This window comes from Torulaspora globosa, chromosome 4, assembly GCF_014133895.1.
Source record: "Torulaspora globosa chromosome 4, complete sequence".
NCBI lineage: Eukaryota > Fungi > Ascomycota > Saccharomycetes > Saccharomycetales > Saccharomycetaceae > Torulaspora > Torulaspora globosa.
Genome location: NC_050730.1, coordinates 977,402 through 991,735, shown reverse-complemented (window position 1 = coordinate 991,735; position 14,334 = coordinate 977,402). Strand labels below are relative to the sequence as shown.

The window sequence follows — 14,334 nt, the reverse complement described above, 5'->3', positions numbered from 1 at the left end:
CGCGGTTCACAACTAACGACTTCAACATGGAGTCTAAGTCGACCATCGGGGTCGAGTTTGCAACGAGAACCATCGAGGTGGAGGGCAAGAAGATAAAGGCGCAGATATGGGACACGGCAGGCCAGGAAAGATACCGTGCAATCACCTCGGCGTACTACAGAGGCGCGGTTGGAGCGCTGATCGTGTACGATATAAGTAAGCCCAGCAGCTACGAGAACTGTAACCATTGGCTGACGGAGCTGAGGGAGAACGCGGACGACAACGTAGCGGTGGGGCTGATCGGTAACAAGTCCGATCTGGATCACCTGCGTGCGGTACCCACCGATGAGGCCAGGAATTTTGCGCAGGAAAACCAGCTGCTTTTCACGGAGACGAGCGCTCTCAAGAGCGAGAACGTCGAGCTGGCTTTCAGAGAGTTGATCACCGCGATATACCAGATGGTAAGCAAGCACCAGGTCGACCTGGGTGAGTCCAACAACAACGGCGCAGCCAATGCTCCGAGGGGCCCCACCATCAGCCTCACTCCGGCTCCTAATGAGCACAAAAAGAAGAGTTCAAGCAACTGTTGCTAAGAATCGATTCTACATAGTATCGTCAATAGGGTTATCGTAGGTAAAACGTAATATAGCTCCCGCGAGTTCACTCTTTGAATTCCGCGTCCTCTTCTTCCGCGTCCTCATTCTCTTTGTCCAGTTCCTCCGCGGTCTTCTTGTAGTCGATCACCTTGCCACGAGTTCTCCTGCCGGTAGTGATGATGTTGCTGGTATCTATCTCGGCCAGATCATCTTCGGCCTCATCCTGATCCACCATTGCGTCCAATTTAGCATCGTCTAGATCAGATTCCTCCTCTCCGTCGACTAGTTCCTTGTCCTCGGTAGTTTTCTTGGTCTCCTCGTCCTTGGTAACCTCAGCATCGTGCTCGTCATAGTTCCTTCTTCTTCTCTTGTGCGAACTCTTCTTTTCTGGGCTCTTTTCAAACGCTTCTTTCGCAGTTTCGTCCTCCAGCGATCTCTTGTCCTTGCTAGCTTCAGTCATTGGGATTATGGCACCTTCCTAGAGGCCTGGCTTTGTATTCTGTTATACCTGATGAACGCCTTATTTTCTGCTAGTTCGATACCTGTAATTGCTGGTGGAAAAAAATGCTACACAGCTAAACACTTCGATGACAAGCAGAACCACGTCTCAGTGAATAGGAGAGTCTGATTGTTCAATAGGATGGCCATGGCAAGTTTCAGCGTGAAGCAGAATAGTAGGTTGTCCAATTTGGTGGGCTACAGACTGCGGATTATCAGTCAGGATGGCAGAGTCTATATCGGAGAGCTGATGGCGTTTGACAAACACATGAACGTTGTATTGAAGAACTGCACGGAAGAGAGGGTTCCCAGAACACAGATTGATAAGTTGCGAAGAGACCTGACAGACACGGCCGTCAAAGTGGAAAAGCGAGTGCTGGGACTGACCATACTAAGAGGCGAACAGATACTGTCGACAGTAGTGGAGGACAAACCAGCGCTGACGAAGAAGGAGAGACTGGCCGGGGTCGAGAAACAACAGAAAAAAATCCAGAAGCAACGAAGACAGCGATCCAAGAATAAGAGCAGCGGTGTGAACAAGCCTCCGTCCAACAGGTACGCCACGGGAACAAACGGACTACCACACGATGCACTGCCTCAAAAGAGGAAATTTCAGCCGCCGCCGGGATTCAAGAAAAGACAAGATGTGGGAAGGTGACGGGTAAGTGTTCTGTAGAAACTGTACACTGTTGGGCCAATATGTAAGTTTGACCACAAGCGAGGATGCCTGGCGAGGAACTGGTAATACCAAGAGCAGATAAAGAAGCGCTGCTGCTTCTGTCGTTTCAAGACTTACTGTCGACTTGTCGAGCCACTATAGGTGTATACACTTCTCATTCTATAGGAAAGGCTTATTTATCCGGGTCTGTAGAGATTTTCCGAGACTTCTGAGATGGAGCGCAGGCGGAATAACTAGCAAAAAAGCTTATAAAAAACCCCTAATGTCCCGCCCCCACCTCCGCCAAATATATCGTCTACTGATCGAACGTTTTTCCAGCTGCGCGGTTGACCCGCTTCATGAACATTGCTCCGCCGCCGAAGAAGACACGTAGGCGTGAGAAGCGCGCAGAGAGTTTTTCCGTTTATCTAATGAAAATGCGGGAGGCCTGGCGAGAACAAAAGAAACGGAAGAACTTTTCTCGCTCGCGAGCGCAGACAACGTCGTAGGCGGCTTTCATATTTTTCCGTCCGCAAAGAGTTGTTCCGTAGGTCACCCATGTCAGTTAGAGTTATAACAAGCAGTGGTCAAGACGAACCGAGAATCGGGTCCTCAAGGTGGGGTTCTGCTACCTTGTGTTGTGGAATTCAGTTTATAGATAGCTTATGATCCATCCAACTGGCGATTGGTAGAACTAAAAGCAAGTAATAGCTTCTAATAGCTCGCAATGAGTAAGAAAAATAGCTTTCCAGCAGATAATGAGGAAAGGCCTTTCAAATGTGAGATTTGCGCGCGAGGGTTTCATAGATTGGAGCATAAAAAGAGGCACATCAGAACGCATACAGGCGAGAAACCGCATCGTTGCACTTTTGGAACTTGCGGGAAGAGCTTTAGTCGAAGCGATGAGCTGAAAAGACATGCAAGGACCCATTCAGGCAGCTCTCATCGAAGATCCAAGAGGGATAAATGCGTAAACAAGCCCACCTCTGTACAGGAAGATAGCTCAGTACTGTCAGCGATTGCGCCGAGCGCGGACGTTCTGCATCACTTACCAGGCATAACGGCTTCTCCGCCGGGGACTACTCTGCCTCCAGTGGTTATACCAATAGTGGTTCCGCCAAGGCTGGCAAGTAACAAAGCCGTACCGAACGCCGCGTCGCCTGCTTTGGGCAATCCATTAACGTCGCCACATCCCGCTCACCTGGCCCCGCCGGCTCTACCTCTGTATTACAACTCTTCCAGCTCGCTGGCATCGACCGACGTGGGGTCCTCGATCTTCTCCGGATCCGGCAGTTTCCTTGCAGCCTCTGTTCCGGGTACACCAGTGAGCCTGAAGGAACCAAGTCAGGCCAAGCAACCGCAGAGGAAGTTCACAAAGACGCTAAACTCAGTTCTGAGCTCACTACAAGGCATGACACCGCTACAGACAAGATTCACGAGGAACGACACACTTTCGCTGCCCACTTCCCCGGTGGGGTCTCGGCCTGTCTCTGCAGCTAGCAGCGTCGTCTCGTTGGCGACCATGCTGAACAACGACGATCCCAGGACGTTCAAAGAGCAGCTCGGTGGGGCTTACCTGGATAGCAAGCGCCCGAGTCTCAGCATGGCCCGCAGAACACCGGGCAAAGCCAGTTTTCAATTGACTACAGACGACGAAGACAACGCAGACGATGAGGGCGACGATCTCGACACTGGCGACGCACTCAACGGATCGCATCCGGCCAAAATCAAGCTACCGCCAATAAGCAACGTTTTAAAGCAGATACATAACTTTCAAGACGCAAATGCAGCGGTGATTGACGGGAACAATGTACAATAGATGGCAATGATTAACGATTCAGGTTTTTGATAGAAGTATATAGATTCAGCTTATTATGGTGAAATATCGCGAAGCACGGCACCCGCTAGCATACTCAGTAAGAAGACCTGGAAACCACAGCTTTGTACGACAGTGTTGACTGGATGTCGATACAGATATAGAGTTGGATTGCGAGGCTGTTGGGCTTATCTAGGCCGCCGATTGTTCCAGTGGATCCGTCAGTGAGATACGATTGTTGGCTTTGGGCTGGTGAATCTGTTGTTCGGTTGTGGAGAACTCTGTTGTAAGATAAGCGTGTTCGAACTCCATGGGAAATATACCGGCTAAAAGACATCATCACATTGGCGAGTTAGGTTCAAGTGGAGTAAATTCTAAAGCAATGGCGGAAGAAAATAAGGACGTTTCGATGCTGGACGTGAGGGACGCTTCCAGGGAGGACATCTCGCCCTATGAGGGAACCGATACATCTTTGAGCCATTCATTGTCGCAGATGAACATCGATGGACCTCCCGAGTTGGAAGCGCGTCCACCCCAGGTGGCAAGGCGGAAGTCGACGCTGATATTCAACGATGACGAAGATGAGATCCCCCCCTATTCGCAGCACCAAGAGCATGGAACGGACGACCAGGCGGACTCGGGCGATGAAAGAAATAACTCTGGCGATGGTAGCACTTCAAGTCTGAATAGCGCCGGAGATATACGCGGTAGCAGTGTAGACGAGACGAATAAAGATAGCGGGGCTCGCGGCTCGCCGGCAGCTTCGGAGCGCAAAGGGCCGGAACAGGACGTGCAGCAGAGAGAACGTTCGGGGCTTCGAGATTCCATGGTCCCGGTCGATATAACTTGGCAACAGGGCGGTGAGAAAGTCTATGTGACTGGTTCGTTCACGGGCTGGAGAAAGATGATAGGCTTGGTGCCGGTGCCAGGTCATCCTGGGCTACTACATGTGAAACTACAGCTGCCGGTTGGCACTCACAGATTCAGGTTTATTGTGGATAATGAGTTGAGGTTTAGCGATTACTTGCCAACTGCGACCGATCAAATGGGTAATTTTGTCAATTACCTAGAGGTGACGGCCCCGTCGCAGGTTAGCAAGCCGCCGGCGAGTGGGCAACAACCGCCTCCTTACAGCTCCAGGAAGGATAAGGACAAGACTACGCATCCTGTAAGTGCGCGTTCTCGCATTGCATTGGAGATCGAGAAGGAGCCCGATGAGATTGGTAATGGATTCACTCGATTCCGTGAGGAACTGCCAGCAAAGCCCTCCCTAGAGTACACGCAGGACATACCTGCTGTCTTTACGGATCCCACCGTTATGGAACAGTACTACCTAACGCTCGACCAGCAGCAAAACAACCACCAAAATATGGCGTGGCTAACTCCCCCACAGCTGCCTCCCCATTTAGAAGACGTGCCGCTGAACAGTTACTCCAGCTCGCAGGGAGACAACAATGAGAACAATTCCGGTGCTCTGCCCATCCCGAATCATGTCGTTTTGAACCATCTCGCGACCAGCAGTATCAAGCATAATACCCTGTGTGTCGCCTCCATCGTCAGATATAAAAGGAAGTACGTCACCCAGATCTTGTACGCTCCATTGCCATGAGATCGATGGTCCCAATCATTCCAGATTAAGCAGCTTTATAGAAACTAGCTTTAGTAGCGACTGTTGAAGCTTATTGCAGTAGATTCACGTGACCCAAGTTACCCGCACTCAACAACTGTAAGTAGAATCGCTATATCAAAACTTAAAGGTGGCAAACTTTTCAAGTTAATTGAAGTGTGCAGTGAGAGCCATAGCGACCGCGTCCGGTACCTAATTGGATCGTTCTTATTTGGTATCTCGTCATGGAGGAACTGAATATTGATTATGATCTCTTCAAAAAGAGGCTTTTGTCTCTTCATTCCCAATACGAGCAGTTTGATAATTCGCCAAATTCTCTGTTATTCGTTTTTGGTTCTTCGAATGATGAAAATCCATATCAGAAAACCACTATCCTTCACAATTGGCTACTGAGTTATGAATTCCGGGCTACTGTGATCGTTTTGGTGCCATCGAAAATTGTGATTATAACAAGCGCAGCCAAGGCTAAGCATTTGGAAAAAGCTGTTGACCTATTTAAAGATGAGAAAGTGAAACTGGAACTGTGGCAGAGGAATAGTAAAGAACCGGAGCACAATAAGAAATTGTTTGTGGATGTCATACAGTTGATGAAAGAGGCGGGAAAAAAGGTTGGAACACCTGAGAAGAACTCCTACCAAGGTAAGTTTATGACCGAATGGAATCCGCTGTGGGAAGAAGCGGTCAAGGAGAACGAATTCGAGATCTTCGACATCTCGCTTGGTCTTTCAAAAGTGTGGGAAGTGAAAGATGAAATAGAAGAAGCAATGCTAGCGGTAGCAAGTAAAGCCTCTGATAAATTTATGGATTTGCTCACCGATGAAATGGTCAGAGCTGTAGATGAGGATTTGAGGATTACTAATGCAAAGCTGTCGGATAAAATCGAAAATAAGATCGATGACGTGAAGCTTCTGAAAAAAATGGCGCCCGATCTATCGGGACTATGTCCCCCAGGCCATAAATTTAGTGTGGATCTCCTTGACTGGACCTATTCGCCCATAATTCAGTCTGGTGGCAAGTTTGATCTGAGAGTATCGGCTAGATCCAACAATGACCAGTTACAAGGTAATGGGTGTATCTTGGCTTCGTGTGGTATACGTTATAATAACTATTGCTCTAACGTCACGAGGACTTTTCTCATCGATCCTTCAGAAGAAATGGTCAGAAATTACGACTTTATGCTTGAATTACAGAAAGAAATCGTTGAAAATCAGCTGAAAGTTGGGCGGATCGTCAAAGAAGTATACGAGTCGGTTGTTTCGTTTGTCGAAAAGGTAAGACCTGATTTAGTGGCAAATCTAACCAAAAATATCGGCTCACTTATAGGTCTTGAATTTAGGGATTCGACCTTTATATTAAATGCGAAGAACGACACACGTAAAATTCAGGCAGGCGACTGTTTCAATATATCCTTTGGTTTCAATAACCTAAGAGACGCAAAGACAGATAAGACTTACGCTCTTCAACAGGCTGATACAGTCTTCTTGGCACGGGAGACCGGAGAACCTCGTCTGTTGACGAACTGCGCAAAATCAAAAGCTCAGATCTCCTTCTATTTCAACAACGAAGAAGAGGAAGCAGAGAAAAATAAGCCAAGGAAGCCGGTGAAACCTGAACCAAACTCAAAAATCTTGAAAACAAAGTTGCGTGGTGATGCTCGCGGCGAATCTGTGGAAATTCAGAAGGAGCAGATTCGTAAGGAGAATCAAAAGAAATTACACGACAGGTTGCAGAAAGATGGATTACTGAGGTTCAGCGCAGCGGATGCTAATGGCTCAGGAAACGAACCACGTCAATATTTCAAGAAGTATGAATCGTATGTTCGTGATTCGCAGATTCCCACTAACGTGCGCGATTTGAGAATCCATGTTGATTGGAAAAGTCAAACCATTATCTTACCAATTTTCGGTAGGCCAGTACCATTCCACATCAACTCATATAAGAACGGGTCAAAGAATGAAGAGGGCGAATACACTTACATTCGGTTAAATTTCCATTCCCCAGGAGCCGGTGGCATTTCCAAGAAGGTTGAAGAGCTGCCTTATGAAGATTCACCTGATAATCAATTTTTCCGTTCTATTACTTTAAGATCTAAAGATGGAGACCGCATCAGTGAAGCTTTTAAGCAAATCACAGATTTGAAGAAAGAGTCCACAAAGCGTGAGCAGGAGCGTAAAGTGCTCGCTGACGTTGTTCAGCAGGATAAGCTTATCGAAAATAGATCTGGTAGAACAAAGAGACTTGATCAGATTTTTGTTAGACCAAGTCCGGACAGCAAACGTGTCCCTAGTACTGTTTTTATTCATGAGAATGGTATCAGATATCAGTCGCCACTCAGGACTGATAGCAGGATAGACATCCTTTTCTCTAATATTAAGAATCTAATTTTCCAGTCTTGTAAGGGAGAGCTGATAGTCATCATTCATATTCACCTAAAGAATCCCATTTTGATGGGAAAAAAGAAAATCCAGGATGTCCAATTTTACCGTGAAGCGTCTGATATGGCTGTTGATGAGACTAGTATTGGAAGAAAATCCCAAATGAAATTTAGAAGATATGGTGATGAGGACGAGTTAGAGCAGGAGCAGGAAGAAAGGAGAAAACGTGCTGCACTAGATAAAGAATTCAAGTATTTTGCCGATGCTATTGCTGAGGCCTCCAATGGTTTACTGACTGTTGAAAGTACATTCAGGGATCTGGGATTTCAAGGTGTTCCCAGTAGATCCGCGGTCTTCTGTATGCCCACAACCGACTGCCTGGTTCAACTAATTGAGCCACCGTTTTTGGTTATCAACCTGGAAGAAGTCGAAATTTGTATCTTGGAAAGGGTTCAATTCGGATTAAAGAACTTTGATATGGTTTTTGTTTACAAGGATTTCAATAAGCCTGTGACACATATCAACACTGTTCCCATAGAATCTCTGGATTTCCTGAAGCAGTGGTTAACCGATATGGATATTCCTTACACTGTTTCATCCATCAATCTGAACTGGAGTACCATCATGAAATCATTGCAAGAGGATCCACATCAGTTTTTCCTCGACGGCGGTTGGACCTTTTTAGCTACAGGATCCGATGATGAAGCTTCGGATCAGAGCGAAGAAGAAGTTAGTGAATATGAAGCATCGGAAGAGGAACCCTCTGATGAAAGTGCGTCATCTGGTGAAGACGCATATTCTGAGGAAGAAGATTTTAGCGATGAAGGAAGTGAGGACTTTAGTGGTGGAGATGGAAGCGATGACGGTGAGGACTGGGATGAGTTAGAGAAGAAAGCCGCAAAGGCTGACCGAAATAGTAACTTCAAAGAGTAATGAAGTGTTGACGAATCGCTACCGAATCTCAGAAATTTAATCAATATGCGGATTCTTTCCTTTGAGATATCCTAAGGAAATAAATAGCCTATGTACTCTAAATAAAAATGTATCAAAGCATTTCATGTTTAGTCTCGCTGCCTTCATTTTGAATAGATTCATGGTACCTGGAGAAGTGCTGTGAAAGAACCTGCTCATCGCCGTTTAGAGCTCGATATAATATATATAATCACAATAATAGACGAATGATACACGACATTTCCTCAATATGTTACAAATAAAGATCAATGTAGACCAAAGATGTGCATCGCTGTACTTAGTCCCCTCAAACCAAACAGAGCGAGGCGTTCTGGCTTGATCGCTTAAAAACCTGTTTGCTGAAAACCCAACGAGCCATTTGTCAACATTAATGGTTGTCCTTCAGTGCCCTCCGAATCAACCGATTCGCTGGCTAGCTTTTTAGAGAGCTTTTCAATCGTGTCATACTGCTCTTTCTTGACAGATATCTCGTAAGGTTTGATAAAATCTTCCAATGAATGTAGCCATGAGAGCTCCAGCACAAATTCATATCTGACCAGGTTGTATGCAGTGTATAGTAAAGCAATAAAGGCCTCCTTGTTGTCTTGCTCAACAAAATATACTAACAAATCTTCCACAACTTTAGCGTCTCCGGAAATAGCGGCAGTTTCGATGGCATCTTTCCATAGGTTTTCATTTTTCAGAATTGCCAAACTCTTGGCCCATTTTTTGTTCCTGCGGTACAACAATGCGGCAATCTTCTTAAAGAAAATAATATCATGAGATTCGAGTCTTGCAGCGAGACCTAGTTGGTCAAACTTATCGAATGAGTCGACAGCACTCTGTAGAGCTTTGTAGTCTTCTTCCTCAATCATCAGGTCGTGGTAGGCTTGATTCACAACGGAGTTATTCTTCGGCAATACGTTGATCAAGAAAGGTTTGATCAATGGCAGATTGTCGGACTTGGAGAATATCCTTACTGTTCTAGGAATGTCCAATCTTGGGGACAATACAGCTAATAGATCGACTAGAAGGGATGGATGTTCTGTCACGTAGAAGTTGATAGCTTTGTAGTAGATTTCTAAATTCGAGACCTTCACGATGACCTCCTTGAAATAAGAATGATCCAAATTGTCCGCAGACTTCTCGATGATAGTTAAAGCGGCGTTATCCCATTCGTCATAGTGAGCATACAAGAAAACAAGTTCATCCCACAGATGCGCATCCTCCACAGCTCTGATGACTTTTGGTATGTTAATTCTCGACCAGAACAGTTTCAAATGTTCAAATGTTTTTTTTGGTTCATATTTGGAGTAAAGAATAGCCAACTCGGTAAACATACCCATATGAGCTCTTTCAAGACCAAGACCGGCTTCAAATAAGGAGATGAGTTCCTCAAAATACCCACCGGATTCATAAATTTCAACTAATTCATCAAGCTCCTCAGCATGCACAATTAGATTTAAGCCACAAATCTGGGCCAATCTAAATTCCTTCTTTTTGATACAAGCCGCATTGACAAATTTCCACACTCTTATGTTGGATGCTTTCCTTGCTGTGTCAACGGCAGCCTGATAATCCTCCAGGAAAACCAAAGTTGAAGCCAGTTTAGAGTAATTTGAGACACTCGAATAGCACAACTTAGCGGCTTTATAATCCTGATTCTCTAACAGTTTGTCACCAACTTGCTCCAGGTTTGCAACGTTTGAGGTTGAAAGCAGGTTCTCAATCTCATGAACTTTGCCCAATTCAGCATACGCCAAGATAAGAGAACCATCAATTTTGGGCTCTTTCAAAGTCTTTCTTGCCATGATCAAATATGGGATCAATTCTTCGAAATTCCCGGCCTGTTCAGCAACCTCAATGACGTTCTCATAGTTGAACGGATCTTCAGCCCTAATGTATGATTCGATAGCAGCAGAAACTTGCAAGGCATCCAACTGGGCAGTTCCGAGTTGAGACCAAAGCTCGGGACTGTTGATCTTATCAACGTATTCCTGAGCCCTATCCAAAGACATAACATTCTCGACTAAAACCTTCAAAGCTTTGTCGTGCTTCGCATGCTTCTGATATATTTCAAAAGCTTCCTCATTCAACCCGTTCTCGATACATAGTGGGGCGATTTCATCGGCATCGTAGTTTTCTAGCTTTTCGATGTAACTGGCCACCTTAGTTGGTTCGTACTTGATTGCTGACAATAATAAAAGACCTTGCAATGCCACATTATCACTGAAAGGTGATGGCTCGAGAATTATTTTCTCCAATAGCTCGATCAACTCCAACTTGAGGCCATTGGCCATAAAAGCTTGGACTGTCAAAGAAACAGGTTCTGGGTCGGTCAACTCCGGAATTCCAACTGCAATGACGGCGTCTACCAACTGCGACCTGTGATTATTGTCATCTGATAGAACAGCGTTCCACAAATTCGGATCAGAGCGTTTCAATAAGTACCTGGCTTGATATTTGTACATGCTGTTCTCATTAGTGATTCTGACCAAATCTCCATCATTCGAACCCTTTTCATAAGCAATATAAGCCAAATACGGATCTCTTTTTTCACAGTAACGACCGACATTAATTGTGTCATATTGATCATTCTCCTTCAAGAACTTTTCTGGAGAATTGTTTGAGTCAATGTAGATCTTGGCCAAAGCATTATACACACCTTGGTCTTGAACACCTTGCGACAAAGTACCTTCTAGGAAGGGCAACAGGATCTTCAACCTATTTCTCTTTTCTACTTCATCAGTTAGCTCGTTTATCGGAACTTGACCTAGAACAGATTGCAAGAGATCCTTGATGAATTTCTCATCACAATCAACATCAAGCAAAGCACCCACGACCTGAGGAGCTCTTGATGGGTTAACTTGCTGCACATACGCCTCAATAAATTTCATGTTATGCGACTTGTACAAGTACAGCACTAATTCGTGGACGAAGTTGAAACGGTCGCAAACGATTATTAATGGTATTTGGTCTTCCAATCGAACATCCTTTAAAAAGTTCTTCACTCTTTCTGGATCATAGACGTTGTTGTCCTTGACGATTCTCTCGATTTCCTTGAACTGGTTCATTTTAGCGGCGGCCTCGATGTATTTGTAAACAATATCTTTATCGTCTGTCAAGTTGACGAGTGACGCAAGATAGTAATAGAGCCCTTCCGTTGCTTTAAATTCTTCAAAAAGCTTGATTAGAACGGAGGAACCGATCAAATCTGAAAACTTTGTAGCAACTTGAACAATAATCTGCATGTTAGCCTGCAGATTGTTATCCAACAAAGCTCTTAAGCAAGCTAGCGACTGCTCGACGTTCAGCTTCCCAAAATATGCCACAAGCCAATCAATGGGCAAAGCGCTTGTGTGAACAATGCATCTTTTGATGTCTCTTATGTCTGTGTAGTTTTCCAAAGCCCTCTGATACAAACCAGCCTTTTCTGAAAGCGAGGCAATGGTAGGCTTATCATAGTGGGAGAAGATGTTATTCCCAAGAATGGCATCAGCAACTTGAGGTGCATGTAGCAGGTTTACCTCTAGCACCCGCGTTTGTAAATGGCCTTGATCCGGCGTGTCGCCCTTCAAAGCATCCAAAAGAAGAGAGGTACCTTGCTGGATATAGTTCTGTGAGAAGAAAAGATCTGCAATTTTCTCGATATCTAACTGTGAGGCTGTTTCGGCATTTTGCAATAGAGAAATCGCAAACTCAGACGCCCGATCTGGAGAAGATCTTATTAGGGAAGAGATAAGGACGAGGAAGTTTGGCTGAAAGTTGACTTTTTGACAGTATGGAACAATTTTTTCAAACTGCTGCAATTCTGCTAAACATGAAACCACTTTAGCATGAGAGTTAGCCCTCAAGTAACAAGCAAGAGCTAGAGTGACATCAAATGGTTTGACAACATCACCTAGTTCTTCGGAGCATTCAAGTTTATCTTCTTTCAGCCATTTTTCGAATAGTTGCTTTCTGTCTTGTTGTAGTACTGGTTTTGCTAACTCGATCGTTTCATATTTATTCAGCTTACCTCTGTCCAAAAGGGTTGAAAAATACAGCAGGATTGGGGATATAGCTCCTGGAGCTGCTTGAACGTTTTTCAATCTATTGATTGTGTTTTGGTTTCTAAGCTGATCCGAAGATGCCGCAATCTTTGCAGCATTTTGATAATCTCCTTGATTTAGCAATGAATCAAACTGTTTTTGAAAAAGATCATCTGCACCTGGTAGACCACCTCTAGAAGCCACAGTTAGAGCTAATGAAACATTTGACAGCTTATTCAGAATGTATGGCACGATCTGAGTGGTGGCTATCTCAACGGCCAACACCTGACCCTTTTTGTTGATACATGCAATACCGTTCTTATTGTCGTATGAAGTAGCAGTGAAAACGGACTCCGCCGTAATTCTATTGACGAAAAGATTTGTACCGGTCTCTAATTCATATAAGTGAATGAACCCATATTTGGTCAGTAGGTAGATAACCCCGTATTTTTCTGAGATTTGTACCGCAATTGGGAAGTCATTTGTTGCATCGGGAGGAAAGAAGATCTCAACATTCTTCTTTTGATAGGTAGTAGGTAGAGAATTATCGTGATCGATCTCAATAATCCTCAGCTCACCTGCGCTTGAAGTTACGCTTCTATTACCAGTAACAAATACTTGCACTGGTGCAGCATTTCCATCCAAAAGAATGCTTGCGAACATAGCGACGTGACCATCAATCGCTTGGGAGATGTTACGCTGCTTTGAATATAGCTGAATCTTACCTGCGATGCGGCCATTATCCTGGAGAATACCAACAACGGCAAACCAGTCCTTCTTTTTGTTCGAAACAAAATTGATGATCTGAGTATTGTTCAAGCTTACGTGCCGTTGGGTCAACAATACAGGCTTGCCATTGACATTCCCATCGAAAACGTCGCATGTCATGATCGATCTTGCGGTAACGAAACCTAACGTCTCATCATCCAACCACTTCCAGAAAAGGACCGGTTCATCCAAAGTGAACGATTTTAACTTTGATTTGTTCTCCAGGTTGAAGATTTGAACAATTGTGCCATTAGCCCGCACCGATATGACCATTTGCGAGGGATGCATTATGGCTGAATCACCACCCATGTTTTTCCTTGTTACTTGATTACCGTTAGCCAAATCAATAATGGCGACCGAATTGGCGCCGTTTTGGACCTCTCTAACGGTGACATAGTGGTCACTTTCAAAAGTGGTTGACCTAAAGTCCAGGGACTGAGGGGAGATACCCAAGGACGTAAGATCAGCCAATTCTGTGAATTCAATTGGTAGATCGCTCATGCTTCTTGTGTTTCGTAAGTTACAGGAGATCTGTTATGAGCTTGACGCCAATTCACAGTAAATATCTTCCTCCTTACCTTCTATCTTGGTACAATTAAAGGTTCACGGAAAGGTATGAAAAGGAACAATTCCAGTTAGGAGTACTCTGTATCTGTTCTCGAAAAGACGGCTTCAGGAAAGCCGACCACCTGGGACTGAGAAAGGGGGGCACAGAACCCGCTAGCATAACAGCCAATTGGAGCGGGTAATAGAGTTTTCAGTCACGTGACACATACAATAACCCATAATAACCAGTCTACCAGCGCTGGCAGCTTCCAACACTACGACTAGCTCCCTTGGCATCATTCTAACGATTGCTCAGTTGTCTTTTTTGGAAAATATGGTTCTTCTCACTGTGCGAGCGTTCCCACAGGTAAGACTTACAAGCCTCACCATTACTTGGTCAATTCACACAAGCTATACCTGATTGTGAATGTGGTCTTGCGGACTTTAATTAACATTCTTTTAACCGCCAACACCAGCAAGCTCCGTCGT

At 44.9% G+C, this 14,334-nt stretch overlaps 7 protein-coding genes across 7 annotated transcripts; 5 read left to right on the top strand and 2 right to left on the bottom strand.

The window, feature by feature from the left end:
* Nucleotides 1-26: 26 nt before the first annotated feature.
* On the top strand, nucleotides 27-572 carry HG536_0D05510 (uncharacterized protein; the record flags this gene model as incomplete). Its single annotated transcript, XM_037283808.1, has 1 exon — nucleotides 27-572. One exon carries the CDS (start codon nucleotides 27-29, stop codon nucleotides 570-572), a length of 546 nt encoding a protein of 181 aa, XP_037139704.1.
* Nucleotides 573-639: 67 nt separating this feature from the next.
* Nucleotides 640-1,035, bottom strand: CHZ1 (Chz1p; the record flags this gene model as incomplete). Its single annotated transcript, XM_037283807.1, has 1 exon — nucleotides 640-1,035. One exon carries the CDS (start codon nucleotides 1,033-1,035, stop codon nucleotides 640-642), a length of 396 nt encoding a protein of 131 aa, XP_037139703.1.
* Nucleotides 1,036-1,215: 180 nt separating this feature from the next.
* SMB1 (mRNA splicing protein SMB1) lies at nucleotides 1,216-1,731 on the top strand (the record flags this gene model as incomplete). Its single annotated transcript, XM_037283806.1, has 1 exon — nucleotides 1,216-1,731. The coding sequence occupies one exon, from the start codon at nucleotides 1,216-1,218 to the stop codon at nucleotides 1,729-1,731; it is 516 nt and encodes a 171-aa protein (XP_037139702.1).
* A 727-nt stretch (nucleotides 1,732-2,458) lies between these two features.
* On the top strand, nucleotides 2,459-3,550 carry HG536_0D05480 (C2H2-type zinc finger protein; the record flags this gene model as incomplete). The annotated part of the gene is made up of 1 exon (XM_037283805.1): nucleotides 2,459-3,550. One exon carries the CDS (start codon nucleotides 2,459-2,461, stop codon nucleotides 3,548-3,550), a length of 1,092 nt encoding a protein of 363 aa, XP_037139701.1.
* Nucleotides 3,551-3,857: 307 nt separating this feature from the next.
* SIP2 (Sip2p) lies at nucleotides 3,858-5,156 on the top strand (the record flags this gene model as incomplete). The annotated part of the gene is made up of 1 exon (XM_037283804.1): nucleotides 3,858-5,156. One exon carries the CDS (start codon nucleotides 3,858-3,860, stop codon nucleotides 5,154-5,156), a length of 1,299 nt encoding a protein of 432 aa, XP_037139700.1.
* Nucleotides 5,157-5,398: 242 nt separating this feature from the next.
* On the top strand, nucleotides 5,399-8,482 carry SPT16 (chromatin-remodeling protein SPT16; the record flags this gene model as incomplete). The annotated part of the gene is made up of 1 exon (XM_037283803.1): nucleotides 5,399-8,482. The coding sequence occupies one exon, from the start codon at nucleotides 5,399-5,401 to the stop codon at nucleotides 8,480-8,482; it is 3,084 nt and encodes a 1,027-aa protein (XP_037139699.1).
* Nucleotides 8,483-8,844: 362 nt separating this feature from the next.
* CHC1 (clathrin heavy chain) lies at nucleotides 8,845-13,800 on the bottom strand (the record flags this gene model as incomplete). The annotated part of the gene is made up of 1 exon (XM_037283802.1): nucleotides 8,845-13,800. The coding sequence occupies one exon, from the start codon at nucleotides 13,798-13,800 to the stop codon at nucleotides 8,845-8,847; it is 4,956 nt and encodes a 1,651-aa protein (XP_037139698.1).
* Nucleotides 13,801-14,334: the final 534 nt, after the last annotated feature.